Source organism: Theropithecus gelada, chromosome 1 (genome assembly GCF_003255815.1).
Source record: "Theropithecus gelada isolate Dixy chromosome 1, Tgel_1.0, whole genome shotgun sequence".
In the NCBI taxonomy this organism is placed as follows: Eukaryota; Metazoa; Chordata; class Mammalia; order Primates; family Cercopithecidae; genus Theropithecus; species Theropithecus gelada.
This window is the reverse complement of record NC_037668.1, coordinates 105,541,860-105,559,201: the sequence shown is the minus strand read 5'-3', so window position 1 is coordinate 105,559,201 and position 17,342 is coordinate 105,541,860. Positions and strand designations below refer to the sequence as shown.

Here is a 17,342-nt window from a genome sequence, read left to right as displayed (position 1 = left end):
GAGATTCTTTTGATAATTTAGACAAAAGATGAGGGTGTCCTGAACTTGACTGGTGGCCATGGAAATAAAGATTGACAAGCTTGAGAAGCCTTTAGGCATTAGAATTGACTTGGTTGGACTGGAGGAAGTAATAATGAGACCATAAACTTGGTGGTGTTGGTGGGTAGACAGGAAAGTATTGATGTGTGCTGTGACTGGTAAACAAAATTGAAAACAAAGTTGTACCTTTGATCCTCTAGAGTAGGCAGTAATCATACTATATTAAATGATCTTCCCTCTTGATCTTTCAGTGACCCTACTTCTCCATTAGAGATTTTCCTAACTGGCAGCTCTGGCCTTTCAAAAAGAAACTTGCTTCCCTTCTCCTAATTTTGCTGCAAAACCCAGCCATGGCTTGTTTGCCAGTCTGGCAGCCACTATAGTTGACCAGATGATCAAAGAAACTAGAAATGATATATCCTTTGATTTCCAAAAGTGCACAGAATACTCTGAGGACTATCATGATGCCACCACGCTGAAAAAGAGCCAGATCTGCCTTTTTCACCTGATGGGCATTGGTTATTAGGAGTCTTTAGGCTTTGGAGAGTGATTCAATAAGATAAAATTTAGACAGAATTTTACTGTTGCCTGCGTTCCTGTCAGCCAAGAGAACCTGTTAAAACAATTCTGTATGATATTTGGATAGTTTTAACTATGGTATTAACTCTCTGTTTCTCAACCATAGTCATCATACAGTAGTCTGAGGTACCTTTCAAGTAGATGGTTACAAATAACAAAACCACCCAAGTTGAAGATGATTTACTTTTAAAAATTTTTAAATAAATTTAAGCTGATTGAAGATTATCCCTTCTAATGTTCCTCTCACTCACGCATACCTTGATGTTGAGTGGATGGAATTTTACCTAGTTTGCTAGAAATTATCTCTGACATATAACCATTTGTGTGGTATATTACTGTCCTGTGCATGGAGAGATAGGAGAAGATGTCTATGTGCACATCGTATGTTTCCTTGTGGAGAATAAAAAGTCGTGGAACAGTATAATTTAATACATTTTCTCTCTGAATCTGTTATAGTGTGATAACTGTGGCATAGAACCCATCCAGGGTGTTCGATGGCATTGCCAGGATTGTCCTCCAGAAATGTCTTTGGATTTCTGTGATTCTTGTTCAGACTGGTAAGTATTTTCTTCATTGTCAGTCTTCAACTTAGACAAGAAAAGAGCTTCTCAGCCATTAGTGAATTTGATTTCCAAACATAGAAAATATTAATAGTCACACTTAGTGAATTAAACTTTGTTGTTCTAGGCAATTAATTTTTTCCTGTAATCATACCACATATCAGGTAACTTTGCATTAGAGATTTTGATAGATTAATGGATTTAAACAGGGAGAGCTGTGAGGAAGCTTTGTAATACACAGACTAAAATGCATCCAATACCTTGTAATGATACGTGTCTTTTTTTCTTTGCAGCCTACATGAAACAGATATTCACAAGGAAGATCACCAATTAGAACCTATTTATAGGTCAGAGACATTCTTAGACAGAGACTACTGTGTGTCTCAGGGCACCAGTTATAATTACCTTGACCCAAACTACTTTCCAGCAAACAGATGACATGGAAGAGAACATCATTTACTAGTCCTCTTCAACACATAGCAATGGTATCATTGTTAATTATGTGCACAGTTTGGAAAGATTCTCTGCTTTCCCAGAAATGACACTCACAGCATGAGAGCTTCCTGAGTGTTCTCGTCAAGTACAGGTCTGCACCGTTGTGGCTCTAGATCACTGTTCAGCAGCTGAACATTCCTGGTGAGCAAAGGGTTTCCCTGGTGAATTTTTCACCACCGCATTTTAGGTGGTGATCTTAAATGGGTGAGATGGAACGAGAGCACACATTAAAGAGAGAGTAAATTCCAAAGGTTTCAAAGAACTTGGTGATAAATATGATAATGAGAAGACAAAGTATTTATATTAAAACAGTTTAGTAGCCTTCAGTTTTGTGAAAATAGTTTTCAGCACAGAAACTCACTTCTTTAGACAAAGTTTTAACCAATGATGGTGTTTGCTTCTAGGATATACACTTTAAAAGAACTCACTGTCCCAGTGTTGGTCATTGATGGCCTTTAGTAAATTGGAGCTGCTTAATCATATTGATACCTAATTTCTTTTAACCACAATGAATTGTCCTTAATTACCAACAGTGAAGCACTACAGGAGGCAACTGTGGCACTGCTTCCTTAACCAGCTCATGGTGTGTGAATGTTATAAAATTGTCACTCAGATATATTTTTAAATGTAATGTTATATAAGATGATCATGTGATGTGTACAAACTATGGTGAAAAGTGCCAGTGGTAGTAACTGTGTAAAGTCTCTAATTCACAACATTAATTCCTTTAAAATACACAGCCTTCTGCCTCTGTATTTGGAGTTGTCAGTACAACTCATCAAAGAAAACTGCCTAATATAAAAATCATATATATGGTAATAATTTCCCTCTTTTGTAGTCTGCACAAGATCCATAAAAGATTGTATTTTTATTACTATTTAAACAAGTGATTAAATTTAGTCTGCGCAGTGAGCAAGAGTTCACATGCATTCTTTTATACTGCTGGATTTTGTTGTGCATCATTTAAAACATTTTGTATGTTTCTTCTTATCTGTGTATACAGTATGTTCTTGAATGATGTTCATTTGTCAGGAGAACTGTGAGAAATAAACTATGTGGATACTGTCTGTTTATATTATAGAATGTTTGTTGTGACTTCCTTTTGCTTAGATTTTGGATTTTTTTTTTTTTTTTTAACCAGTGTTAAAACCAGAAATTGGTATTTTTAAAAATGGTTTGCTTCACATATTTAAGAGTTTTCTTTCTGTCATTTATGAAGAATAAGGAATATATTATGGAAAAGAGGGTGATCTTAAGCAACCCTGTAAAAGACGGTAATGTTTTTTACTCAGTGTGTGCCAAAACACTAAATTAAACTAGCTTACAAAAAGGAAACACAGACCATGGTTAAAGAAAAAGGCAGTTATTAATGCTAAGGTGTGAATACTAAAGTTGAAATTTTTTTTTCTAGTTGTGTCTCATGAAAATAAGCCCCCATGTATTTAAACAGATGGCTTTTGAAAAATCACCTTGTTTCCTGGAAATTATTATTAACTATAGGAAAAGATAGTATAAATATTCTAAGATTGATTGTTATATTTGACCCAATTTTTAGAATCACCTGTTTTTTCCTATTTTAAATCAAGGGAACATTATTTACTAGTTCTCTTCAGTACATAGCAGGGTACTAAAATCATACCCTGAATTGTTTTTTAATTGAGAAAAGTAATAAAATTTTAAATATAGAAATATGAGAATTTTAAAGTAATATATTGATTAAAGATCACTGATGATATAGATATAATATATCATAACAGAAGGAAAAGTAATGGACTTGAGCTTAACTTCTCACCCTGGAATTATTAGTGGGGTGAAGAGGGAAATCATTAGCATTCTGGGCATTTTTATATTAAATGGTTTGTGAATATGCCAGAAGATCTGCTTTCAACTTGTAATTAGATAAGATAGTAACACTTGATGGTAACTTCTATGTTTGTGTAGAAATAATACCAGTTAGTTTTGGAAAGCCATTCAGATCCATTCAAAAATTCCATAAAGTATGATGTATGCTTTGGAAGAGGGCTATGAGTGATACAATTGTTATATAAATGGAATAGACAAACCACTTGAATGCATTTTTCAAGGGCAAACATTTTTTGAGATTTTTGAGTAATAAAGAGGATTTTTCTGCTTGAGCAGAAGGTGTGTTTGTTTTGCATTTTTCAGCTCCAAGCAAATAGCCCCCATGGTTTTAAAAGGCCCTGAAGTTCGGATAGTAGTAGGTAGTGTTTTGTTGTTGTTTTAATTTGAGAGTTGCAGGAATAATGGGCAGAGCTGTCATTTGCCAGTCGGCCACCATCTGCCTACAGAGAATTATTGGACTGAAAGCTAAAACAGACTGTAAAAGACCTACTTGCTAAAGCATTGCTTATTCAGTGGTATTCAGTAGATAAGATCTATTTCCTGATATATTGTGCTTAAGTTATTTGCACATCTTAAGAAACTTTTAATATCTAAAACCATTGCTGTAAGGTTTAGGCAGAGGAGGTTTCCTTTTGTGTGATGCATAATAATAATAGAAAACACTGATACAGTGTTTACTATGTGCCAAGCAAGCATATAGTAACTAATTCTTAACTGTATGAGGCAGGTTCATTTATTATCCTGTTGTCATATGAGGAAATCTAGCCAGAGAGAAGTTAACTAACCTGCCCAAGGTCATATAGTTAGTAAAGCGGTGATGCTTGAATTTTAACCTAGACAGATTACTTCAGAGTCAGCGTCTGCCTTACTACCCTGTTTCCTGAGCAGGAATTTCCCCTTGTGTCAGGCAACACTAGGTGTTAGGAGTGGAGGTGTGCAGGTGTTGCCTTACATTCTGTTTTCCTGATGTCGTGTGCTTTCTAAGAGTACAGACCTGAGCATATGTCCAGGCTTGCAAAGTCTCAGGCGAAGCTGGGACTACAGCTTGTGTTTCCTGCCTCGGGTAGGATTTTCTTCTATGCATGTTGGGTGCTTCTCACTTAACCTAATAGTATGCCTTGTCTGTTTTCCCCCCTTCCCCTTTTTGTTTAAATTAATTCACAGAACACAAAAATTTGCTAGGTATGAGGAACATTTAAAAAAATGAAATAGAGAAAATGGTACATCACATGTAATAAAGATAAATAGTTTTGCGAAATGTCTTTTTCAATCATATATATAAGTGTTGTGTGCTATATAAAACTATTTCTTATTGTGGATAATGAAGTTTGAAGCCTGTTGTTCATCTGTGGATGCACTGGATGGGATTGGAAGTCTTCAGATTTCAGTAGGTTCTTCCACAAGCTTATGAAGACATTGTCCTGTTTAGGCTGTAAACTGTTTTTATTTCTTGATGAAAAGTGTTCTTCTATTTATGTGATCCCTTTTTTTCTACAGTTCATGTAGCTAGTTAACTAGACTTTTCAGAGTTATAATACATTTAGCTCCGTGAGAACAGAGACCATCCATGTCTGTCTGTATCTCTAGGGCCTGGCATTTAATTGATTCTCAATAAATATGTGTTGGTTGTATGACCAACATTTTGGTGAGTTTACATTTTTTTTCTCCAGGAACTTAAGAGACACCACCTATTACTGAGTGTGTCTGTAAGATCCTTAGAGGCCTTGCATCAGAAGGTCATCTTGACAGTGCTGTGAGAGGACGGGGGAGTTGGATTCTATCTTACCCGAAGGCTGTGGTTCAACACTGGGTGGCAGGTGTGGTTTTGGTTCTCTGTGGGGCCCTAGTATCTTGATTCTCTTCCATGTTTTTAAGAGTAATGTAATGAGGCTGGGCACAGTGGCTCACGTCTGTAATCCCAACACTTTGGGAGGCCAAGGCAGGTGAATTGCTTAAGCCCAGGAGTTGATCAAGACCAGCCTGGGCAACATGGCAAAACCCTGTCTTTACTAAAAATACAAAAAATTTAGCCGGGCATGGTGGCGCATGGCTGTAGTCTTAGCTACTCGGGAGGCTGAGGTTGGGGGATCACCTGAACTTGGGAAGTTGAGGCTGCAGTGAGCCAAGATGGTGCCATGGCATAATAGCCTGGGGGAGAACGCTGTCTCAAAAAAAAAAAAAAAAAAAAAAGGTAATGGAAAGAACACTGGAGTGAAAATTCTGGGTCTTAGTCCCAGTCGTGGAAGTGAATCATTCAGTGTTTACAAAGAACTACCTTTCATTGCACGTTAGGAGCTAGTAAATGATTCGTGTGTCTTACTAACTTTTGTTTAATCCTCACAGTTCCTCTATGAGGTTCATTACTATTAAGTTCTCCACTGTATACGTGAGAAAACTGGAGGTGCAAAGAGTATGTTAAATATGTTAGCTCTCAATAATAATTATTGTGTTTGGGACTGGAGATACCAAGCCGTGTCCTTATGGAGGTTATAATCTAATGCAGAAGACCAGCAATAAGTAAGTAAAATAAAAACTATTCATTGCAGGCAGGGATAAATGCTAAGAAGATAAATATGCTCAGAGAAAAATAATAATGGGAGAATGGCGAATAGTCTGCCATTTTAGATGGAATAAGCAGAGAAATCCTCTATTGGCCAGGGTAAATTCAAATAGAAACCAGAATGGAGCAAGGGAATTTGCTGCATGAATAATCTGTAGGAAGAGGCAGAAGGATAGCAATAGCACACAGGCCCTGAGCCAGTAGACTGTGGCTTGTTCTGGCAACATAAGATGGCCAGAGTAGCTTAAGCCAAATGAGCAAGAGGAGAGTAGTACTTGATGGCATCAAAGAGGGCACAGGCCAGCTCAGATGTGGCCTTGAATACACATCATTGTAAAGGAGTTTAGATTATGTTCTGATGTCTTCTACATACATACACGTCTTTTGCTGGACAGAGACCTCTAAGGTCTTTTCCAGTATTAAAATCTTATGACTTTAAAGTAGTGATATCATTTCAAGCCATTCAAATCAGCAATGTGTTCTAGAGAAGAGTTGATTTGCACTTCTAGATACTCTTCAGGGGCAAAGCCGTTTACCCTTGCTAAATTTTTCAAGGTGGCTGTCAGCTGTAGCCGTAAGAGCCTGTAAAAGATGGTTGGACCTTTCTGCCCCTCTGCTGTCTCATTTTCCTTACCTATGCAGTCAGAGCTGTGCTGGGCATGGACTGTGTTTGCCAGTATATGGTATGTGCTTCAAGAATGTTAATCCCTACAAAGAGTCATTTTATGTTTTCTGGCACAACTGATGATTTTCTTCCTGTAACCTTTTTTTGTTTCCAGTTTGCTCAAGTACTTATGCTCCCCGATAGTGTGACAACTTGGGGTAGTAATAAAGTATATGACAACTGTTGGAGTTGTGGGAACATGCCCCCTTTTGTTAATAGAGGCATAATTGTAACCAAAGAAATTTAATTTCTTCTTTAGCAAACACTGACATTTCTGTTTCAGAATGAGTGCTAAAGAAAAAGGAAATATGAACGTTACCATGTATCGTGAATACATTGAGTTCTCTCTGTAATAACTCAAAACTGATCTATAGCTAAAATTAAAAACATATAAGCGTATCGTAAATCTTGACTATGTCTGTGTTCACCTCTAATTCTGTTTGGAATAAGGCTTCAAATGCTTTCCAGAATGATGTGAGTTACAAATAAATAGAAAAAGAGTTATCCTGTCTTCCATTTATTTTATTTGTACATATCCATTTCAAGAAAAAAAGAGACTTAAAAAATACAATTCTATCCCAGAAATGGATCCTTATCTGCACAACCATGGAAGAAAAAAAAATCATGCAAACTGAAACTATGTTTTTTTGTAGTGACTCAGTGGAAGATGCAGTTATTCCAGTAGAATATATAAGAAGCTCTGATTTTACAACTGATAGCACAAAAGAAAACCCAAACTTCACTGGTTTAATGCAAGGAAACACAATTTTGCATATGGGTATGACAAGGTTTGCAAACTTCTGGAAAGGGCCCATATGAAACAAACACAAGATTGAACACACCACTTACTGACATGCCCCTCCTACCCACATCAGGTTTGTTACGGTATTTTTTACTTGCTTGGAAACAAATAAATGGGTGACCATTTAAAATCAAAATTATACTTTGATATGTGCCCAATGAATGAAATTGCAAATATCTCATGCTTTTAAATTACTTTTGGTCATTGATATTAATTTATAATTGCTGAAATGCATCACCATGTAGAGAAGAGACTAGGTTACACAATTTATCAGATTTGTTCCCTTAGCCATAATGACAGTATTCCAAAGTTCTTAAAAATAATAGAGAATGTTACTGATGACTAACGTGGGTTTTACCATCTTGGAAAAGCTATACAATTTCATATTTTAAAATTTCTGTCAAATTTTGCTTGATGCCTCTATATCATGTACAAGGCATTGTGTAATCAACTCACCTTATGGCTCTGAGCCACCAGAAGATGAGAGTTGATGAAACAGCCAGACACCAAAGGAAGATGGCCAGGGCTGTCCCCTGTGCCAGGGGCCTCCACTGGGGAACAGTATGTAAATCTTGGGGAGAGGAAGACGTGACTGGGAGTTAGGGATGCTTAATGAGAGGAGAACCAGATGATCAGGGTCTAGCAAGGCCTGTAATCACAACAGGCACAGACTGGTACTGCACCACTGTTTATGTACTGACTAGCTCTGAGTGTGGCCTGCATGATACAAAGTGTGTGTGCTGTGAGTGCAGACAGTTGTCTGAAGTGTGGAGAAGAGGTTGATAGTCCCAAATACACCATGCATGATTTCCAGATACCTCTCACACAGGTCTAGCTGGGAAGCAAACAGTGCTGTCAGGATTTAGGGGGTGGGGGAGTGGGGGCAGGGGGCACAAAAGGTTTAACTTGAAACATTGTGTTAAGGAATGAACTTTTTAATGTTTTTCTGTTTCCACTCTAACAAACATGCATTTTCGCCTTCAGAAAATAGAGTCAATAGCTGTGCAGAGTTGAAGAAAAACATCCTCTGGTGTTCCCTCTGCATTTATCTATATTTAAAAGGAAAAAAAGAGAGTTAGTCTGAAATATTTGTAAGTAAAATCATGTTTAATAATGAAAGATCACTATCAATTGCTCATAATTTGCTCTGCAAAATTTTAAAATACAAGACCCCCCAAAACACAGAGAAAAAAGTCAAGAGTAGTGGTTTTAAAACTACATGTCTCAATTAAAACAACAATGAAGTACCACTACACATCTATTAGAATAGCCAAAATCCAAAGCACTGACACCACCAAATGCTGGTGAGGACATGGAGCAATAGGAACTCTCACTCGTTGCTTGTGGGAACACAAAACGGTACACCCACTTCAGAAGACACTGCAGTTTCTTAAACTGAACATACTGTTACCATACTTTTTAGCAGTTGCACTTCTTGGTGTTTTACCCAAATGGGCTGAAACCTGAGCATCTACCCAAAAACCTGCCTATGGATGTTGACAGCAACTTCATGCATAATTGACAAAACTTGGAAGCAACCAGGATGATCTTCAGCATTTTAATGGATGGATAAACTGATATATCCAGATGCACAGGGGAGTATTATTCAGTGCTAAACTTTATATTACTTAAGTGATTCAGGCTTCTCTGAAGAGGGTACATATTGTTTGGTTCCAATTATATGACATTCTGGAAAAATCAAAACTGGAGACAGGTTTAAAAAGATCAGTGGTTGATGGGCAGAGGGCAGGTAGAGATGAGAAGGTAGAGTACAGGATTTTTAGAGCAGTGTAACTAGTCTATGGGAACGCTGCTCAATTTTGCGGTGAACCTAAGACTTCTCTAAAAAGGAAGGCCTATTTAAAACAAGTCCCTAGGTAAAGCATTGCTATGGTCATGGAAAGACTTTGGAGTTACTTAAAATGAGACTTCTGAGTGTTCTGGTGCATTTGGGAATAGTAAGGAGATTGGGGCATGAGGGAGAGAGGTGTGGAGAAGAAAGCAAAAGGCTAGGACCACATGTGTAGGTGTGCTAAAGGCAAAGTCTGCTTGGAGACTGTTGACATGCCAGCCCAAGGAGGACATATCAAGGGAAGCTGATTTTCTGGGCACGAAAGTACTGCCCCTTCCCCTGTCCTAACATTGCACCGACCGCTGAGATTTGTTCCATTACACCTGTATTGTCTACGGAAAGTAAAGGCCTGGCCAAGCACAGGAAGCACGTGGGAGGCCAGGGGAATGCTGGTGGCGTGCATCAACTTCCACAAGTGTCACCCAGGTTACTTTGGTAAAGTTGGTTATGAGGCATTACCACTTAAAGAGAAACCAGGGCTTCTGCCCAACTCTCAACCTTGACAAATGTAGACCTTGGTCAGTCAAGAGACATGAGTCATCACACGCTGACAAAAATAACAACAACAATAATAATAATAATAAATAAAACAGGTTGGAGCTGCTCCCATCATTGATGGAGTGCTATGGGCTACTGCAGAATTCTGAGGAAGGGAAACTTCCAAAGTAGCCTGCTGTCATGAAGGCCAAGTTCTTCAGCAGGAGAGCTGGGAGAAGACTAAGGATGTATATATAGGGGGAAGTAGGGAGGCTGTGTCCTGGTGACTTGAAGCCACAAGGAGGGAGCTTAACTAAATGCTAACAAATGAAAAAAAAAAAAAAAAAGGAAAGGGTTGGTGATCTACATGAGTCATGGGGTGGGTGGTAAACTTGCTAAAACACAGCTTTCCAGGCCATATCTACAGAGGGTCTTGTTTGATGGGTTTGGACTGGGTCTTTAATCTGTATATTTAACAAATTCTCCACATGATTTTGTTGTGGGCCATCTTGGAGCACACTTCGAGAAACACAAAGTTTTCAAACATACATTTTCAAGCACACTTTGAGACTCTTGTCTACCTATCCAAATCTTTGTGCAAACTAGTTTGCATTTTTCTACCCCTAGGGATTTCACTGCTTCCAGAGGTAGAATGAATTCTCAACACCATCAACAAAAAGAATGTTGCATGTTTAAATACTGGAGAAAATGGATACCACAATATTAATGGATACAACAATATTAATATAATGACTGTCATTCCCAAACTGGAAAAATCCTGTATGTCCATTAACAATAGATGGATAAATTGTGACATAGTCATATAATGGAATACTATAGTAATTAAAAGAAAAAGAACCACAGCTATTTCAACAACATGGATTAATTTCACAAGCTTGAGGGACACAAGCCAGTCTCAAGAATATGAATACAGTAGGGTTCAGTTTATATAAGGTTTAAAATAAAAGCTATTTTGGTTAGGGATCCATACGTAGGCAATAAAGTCATAAAGATAGAAGCAAGGAAATGATTATCATGAAAGCCAGGATAGTAGTTACTTCTTGGGGAGAGGAAGGAAGCTGTGACAGGGGAGACATATGGGGAGGGTGGAGCTTCTGCAATTCTTTTCTATTTCTCGTCCTGCATGGTGGTTATATGAGTGTTCATTTTATTCCTCAAACTCTATATACTACTTTTATGCATTCCTATATGTATGATATAGCCCACAATAAGGGAAAAATCAGTTTTTTAAAAGTTCTTTTCCCCTCTCATAAATATGTCATACTTTATCCTTACAGGAGACTCAAATACAGCAATCTGCAATTTGTCTGTCCAGCTAGAGGTTCTACATCTGGACGGTAGGAGCTTAGCCTTTGCCATGTTCATGGCCCCCACAGCACCTTGCTTATTGCTTTACTTCTTCCTCCTTTTCCTTTCAACCAACAAGCATTTCCTGGTTATCATCAATGTTTCGGAGTTACCAAGTTGAATGAGAAACAATGGTCCTGTTTTCCAAGAGCTCACGCTCAGTGGTAGAGATGAACATTCAACAGGAATTTACACTGTTAGGAGGTAAACACAGGAGCTAAAGGGGCACCTTCCACAATGTTGGGAGGGCAGAGAAGCTTTCTGAGGAAAGTAATAGTTGTCATCATTTAAAATGATAAACATTACTAGTAATGGCACAGAAATGCTTTTTAAATAACCAAAGTAATCCTGTCAATGATCTTAGAAGAGAAGTCTTGTTATCCCAGTTTTACAGATGATGAAACAGGGGCTCTGAAAGATGAATTAAATTTTTCAAGATAATGTGGTTAAGTGGAGAGAACTGGTTCACACCCAGGCCTTTGATTTTGAAGTCTTTGCACGTCTTGACTTTACTACACTATGCTGACCAGTTCAAAATGGTGGATGGCCAGATATGAGGGGGAGTAGCAAGGAGTGAAGCAGGAATTGTAATGACAGGCTGGGCTATGAAAAGGCTTATGTTCCCTATTGCATGACGATAATGAGGAACCACGTGAGAACTGTTTTTTTGTTTTGTTTTTTAAAACAGGGTCTTGCTCTGTTGCCCAGTCTGGAGTGCAGTGGTGTGATCTTGGCTTACTGCAGCCTCTGCCTCCCAAGTTCAAGCGATTCTTCTGCCTCAGACACCTGAGTAGCTGGGATTATAGGTGTGTGCCACCATGTCTGGCCATTTGTCTTTTTAGTAGAGATGGGGTTTCACCATGTGGCCAGGCTGATCTTGAACTCCTGACCTCAAGTAATCTACCTGCCTCAGCCTCCCAAATTAAGGATTAAGGTGGGAGCCACTGTGCCCAGCCCATGTAAGAGTTTTTAAGGAATGGGCTGACATCATGAAATATGGGTACACAGCAAATATTTGATAAATATTTGTTCCATCAAAAATAACTGCAGAGTCCAGACGCAGTGGCTCACGCCTGTAATCCCAGCACTTTGGAAGGCCGAGGCAGGCGAATCATGGGTCAGGATATTGAGACCATCCTGGCTAACATGGTGAAACTCCGTCTCTACTGAATATACAAAAAAAAAAAAAAAAAAAAAAAAAGGCTGGGTGTGGTGGCGGGCGCCTGTAGTCCCAGCTACTCGGAAGGCTGAGGCAGGAGAATGGTGTGAACCCAGGAGGCAGAACTTGCAGTAAGCTGAGATCACGCCACTGCACTCTAGCCTGGGCAACAGAGTGAGACTCTGTCTCAAAAAAAAAAAAAAAAACGAAAACAAAACGAAACAAAAAAACTGCAGAAAGGTTGAAGTGCAAGGCAAAGAGCCCTGTATGAGGCGTGCCTGGGATTGCCCTCAGTGTGCTTCAGGACTTGACAGGCCATTCATCCTCTTGGGGCCTCAGTTTCCTCCTCTATCATATGAAGGCACTGAACTAGGACTAGATAACCTCCAGGTCTGGTTCCAGCCTGGATGTTCTATGCTATTCCAGATCTGAGCTCACTTTTTAGTGGGGATGAGCTCCTCTCAGCAGGCGTCAGGATTGTTCAGTTTAGTTTGGTGTTGCTAGTTAAGCTGGGCCTAGAAGAATAGACATGTACTGGAAGATAATAAAGGTGGCAAAGGTGTAGAGATCTGAAAGCACATCGATTTTTCAGCAAACAGTGGGTCATTTGTTGAGGACAGAGCAAATGCTGCATGGGATGATGAGGGCAGGCAGAGAAAAAGAGGAAGCTGGAAAAATAGGTTGGAATGAGGTGTCTCCATAGATTTGCCTATTTGGGACATTTTATATCAATGGAATCACACAATATATGGTCTTTTGTGACTGGTTTCTTGGCATAATATTTTCAAGGTTCATTTATGTTGTAGTGGATATCAATACTTGGTTCCTTTTTATTGCTGAATAATGCTATGCTGCATTTAACCTGAATGTTCCAAACATGCCTTGGGATGTCTTCCTTCCTCACCTCTTTTCAGCAAATCTGTTTCCGCCCACAGCCCACTGTACAGTCACCTGACCTCACCTTATCAAACGCTGGGAGGAGGGAGGAAAGGAAGGGGTTGCTAGCTCACATTCCTGCCCCTTCTCAGGTTTCCTCCCCTGTAGCAGGGACGGGTAAGAAGGTATAAATCCACAAACACTTGATTTATTATTTACACTGTCCATGATCGTATCAGTGGAAAATGCACCAGGTCTGTCACTGGTCCCCAAGAAGTTCCATGAGGACAAAGATTCAAATACAACTATTTTGTGCATAATGTAAGTTCTTCACCCTAGTGATCCAATTTTTCGTCTTTGGCACAAACACTTCCCCAAATCAGCCCCAGATACTCCCCAGAAGAGGAAGATAAGTAGCCTAGGGAATGACTCCAAGTGACCGTCTACTTCAAATGCATGTGAATTTTCTCACTACAATATCACTGCCTAATTGAGGCACACGTGTAGTGGGACTTTCAGCCTCAGTGATGCCCTCTGCTTCATCTGTACAAACTCCAACTGTGTTCCAGGGCCCTTTCTTGTCCTCACAAAGTGGTGGATATTTTGCAGCATCTTCCTCATTATTTATCTGTTCTCCAGCCTCTTGCTGAATTCCACCAGTTCCTTGCATTTAACTGACTTAGCATGTTCTATTTCTGCTCCTGGGCCCTGAAACATTTCTCTCCTCCAATCTGTCTTCTGCAACCATTACTAACTAACATTCCCAACTTTATATATGATTTTCTAAATTTATCTTCTTTCCAAAAGAAAACCATACCTATGTTTCTCATACTCATAATGTGTCTTTTAACACTATTAATATACAATTTTTTTTAAAGAACACTTTTTTTTTTTTTTTTTAAGAGGTAAGGTTTCACTCTTTTACCCAGGCTGGAATGCAGTAGTGAGATCATAGCTCACTGTAACCTCTAACTCCTGGGCTCAAGTAATCCTCCTGCCTCAGCCTCCCAAGTAGCTGAGACTATAGGCATGTGCCACCATGCCCAGCTACTTTTTTGTATGTTTTTGTAGAGATGGGGTCCTGCTATGTTGCCCAGGCTGGGCTTGAAGTCCTGACCTCAAGTGATCCTCCCACCTCAGCCTCCCAAAGTGCTGAAATTATGGGTGTGAGCCACTGTGCCTGGCCAAGAATACATTTATTATGTTCTATTTCCTCCATGTTTCATAATTGATAACTTGGTCATTCAACATAATGCCAGTGTTACACTCACATAAATGGGGTTGATCCTTGTCCAGGATTTCTTTTAGACTCTGATAAAAATACATTTGTTCATTACAATAACCTTTGAATGTACTCTATTACTTTCTGCCTTTTACTATCACAGTGAACTAAAGGCTCTTTCTGTATTACCTTCCCCACTGACTATCACAGTGGACATGCACTCGTTGCAATTCAGTGCAACATTTAACTTTTCGCTTCTTGGTCAGATGAAACCCAGCCTTAACTCAAATATTTGTATATTGTTAAAGAAAAAAAATGTTCAATGATTCTTGTTAAAGCATGGTAAGGGAGGCTTTATTGGGGACCATTACGATGGGTATAGATAGGGACTACGGCAACAGGATTTTGCAGCGGGGGAGAGGGATGGGACTCAACTCTGAATACAGCGTGGGCAAGTGGGAATTTATAGTCAAGGAGCAGGATGGGTGTCAGTGGATGGAAAATTATTAAGAGGTAATAACATCAGCAGTAAGGAAAATTCTGGCTACTGACCTGACAGGACCCTTGCTGAAGACAGACCAACATGATCAGACAGCACCTGGGGATGATGGAGGATGAGCACCCCAATCAGATATTGAGGGTAGGGATCTTGCTAAAGTGATTTAGTAGGTTTTACAAGGAAGTGCACAGATGGGCCTAGGAGAAGGTTCAAGAGTCTGACTAAAGTTTGGTCAGCAGAGAACCTTTGTCAATATCCAGCTAGACAGTAAGCTCCGTGAGCACGAGGCCATTACTCAGCATAGTATCCCCCGTGCCTGGCTCTAGGTAGAAAGGCAAAAAACCAAAAAGGTAAACAAAAGAATGTATCCTCTATTCCCACATTTGCTCTTCTTTTCCTCACAGAAATGAACTGTTGTGGGGGAAGAAGCATGTTCTTAAAGTCCATTTTCTGCAGTCTGGGCTTTATGGAAGGAGAACGCATTCTGCCTTCTAAAAACAAGGCGACTTGGTTTCAGCACAGAGGACTCAGCACACAGCACCTCAAGGACAGTGCTAGTTATTTTCTGTCAATCAGGCCAGAGCTGATGTTTTGGGGAGGGCTGGGGCGGGGTCCTGGAGCTCTCAGTGGTCCATTGCCCACCTCTATTTCCCTCCCCAATCCCTCTCCTCATTTTGTTTTGTGGCTTAAATATGGGGACTTCTTAATGAAATTAAAAAACTGCTTATTGCCAACCAGTCAGTCATGTGCTGTAGTGCTTGCCCCTGTGGAGCCCAAAGATGTGGGTAGGTTTAAAGACAAAATCAAATGATAAGGCTTTCTAGATGGGAAAAGCAGTCTTTTACTTCGGCGAGTAGAAAACTCCGTGAAGTTAGTTGGGATCCTCCTTAGGACCAAGATGCCAAGTTTTGAGAATAAAGGCAGTGAGGCAATTTCTATTGTCTTATAGAAGGCATGTATGCGTGTGTGTGTGTGGTGGGAAAAGGCTGGATTCCTGAAGTGCATTTTGTTTTGTTTTGTTTTGAGACGGAGTTTCGCTCTTGTCACCCAGGCTGGAGTGTAACGGTATGATCTCAGCTCACTGCAACCCTCACCTCCCAGATTCAAGCAATTCTCCTGTCTCAGCCTCCCGAGTAGCTGGGATTACCGGCACGTGCCACCACGCCCAGCTAATTTTTGTATTTTTAGTAGAGACAGGGTTTCACCATGTTGGCCAGGCTGCTCTCTGACTTCTGACCTCAGGTGATCCGCCTGCCTCGGCCTCCCAAGTGCTAGAATTACAGGTGGGAGCCACTGCCCATGGCCTGAAGTGTATTTTTCAGGAGCAAAAGAGAGCCCAGTTGAACTGGGTGGGAACAAAGCCTTTTGTCTACTCTCCAAAATTCTCCTTTGGTTCTACAGGTTACCTCGACTCTTCCTAAGTCTCAAAGTAGATTCTCTTTGCTCATCTAATTCCCACGTATAGAGTATTTTAAGGGAAAAAGTGGCATTTATCATTTTGTATATAACTGCAACTCAAAGGAAATGGAAAAGAACCAATTTACTAAATGCTTTCAAAGTTACAGGAACTTTTCTTGGTGCTTAGAGCTTTAGCAAATTTAAACCAATTAGCTTATAAGGTACTGGTGCTTAATGTCCTTAGCAAACAGAGAACAGTCCTGCACAATCAGCTTACTGACTGTTTTCTATGAATGAGACTTCCTCAGTAATTGTGCAGACTTGAAAGTAATATGTCCTCCAACATAGAGTATGTTTACTCCATAATCAATTATTATACTATTAATTCATAGTAACCCTCTTTTATCATGAATAGTCAAAAGTAAGTTTCATCGTGACCTTTCTCCAAAAGATCTGCAATTCTGAGTCAGCAAAGTCAGTATGTATGAGGTCTTAATGTATTTAATTTAGTTAGAAACTAGGTAAGTAGATTTGCTTCTGACTTCAAGAGTTTACCAGCCGGATGGACTGGCTCATGCCTGTAAACTGCCCATGCTTTGGGAGGCTGAGGTAGGAGGATTGCTTCAGCACAGGAGCTCAAGACCAGCTTGGGAAATATAGTGTCTCTACAAAAATAAAAAAATTAGCTGGACACATGCCTGTAGTCCTAGCTGCTGGAGAGGCTGAGGTGAAGGATGGCTTGAGGCCAGGAGCTTGAGGCTAAAATGAGCTGTGATGGAGCTATTGCACTCACTCCAGCCTGGGCAACAGGGTAAGACCCTGTCCCTTAAAAAAAAAAAATAAATAAATAAAAGAGGCTGAGGTGGGAGGATCACTTGAGCCTAGGAGGTTGAGGCTGCAGTAAGCCATGATCATGCCACTGTACTCCA

The 17,342-nt window shown here is 39.7% G+C and overlaps 2 protein-coding genes across 5 annotated transcripts in view; one reads left to right on the top strand and one right to left on the bottom strand.

Annotated features, from left to right (window-relative positions):
* Positions 1–4,855, top strand: part of ZZZ3 (zinc finger ZZ-type containing 3) — a 123,695-nt gene extending 118,840 nt beyond the window's left edge. For both annotated transcript variants that reach the window (XM_025403448.1, XM_025403439.1), the window contains 2 exons: positions 1,075–1,175; positions 1,472–4,855. In XM_025403448.1, coding sequence (XP_025259233.1) covers positions 1,075–1,175; positions 1,472–1,616 — 246 coding nt within the window. In that variant the 3' untranslated portion in view covers positions 1,617–4,855. The remainder of the gene's footprint in view (positions 1–1,074; positions 1,176–1,471) is intronic.
* A 2,409-nt stretch (positions 4,856–7,264) lies between these two features.
* The window catches only part of AK5 (adenylate kinase 5), a 296,670-nt gene continuing 286,592 nt past the window's right edge, over positions 7,265–17,342 (bottom strand). The window contains exons 14-15 of one of the 3 annotated variants that reach the window (XM_025389482.1): positions 8,519–8,611; positions 7,265–7,874 (exon numbers count right to left, since the gene is read on the bottom strand). In XM_025389482.1, coding sequence (XP_025245267.1) covers positions 8,543–8,611 — 69 coding nt within the window. In that variant the 3' untranslated portion in view covers positions 7,265–7,874; positions 8,519–8,542. Of the gene's footprint in view, positions 8,612–17,342 lie in introns of all 3 variants that reach the window. The other 2 variants (XM_025389481.1, XM_025389483.1) reach the window with 2 other exon arrangements.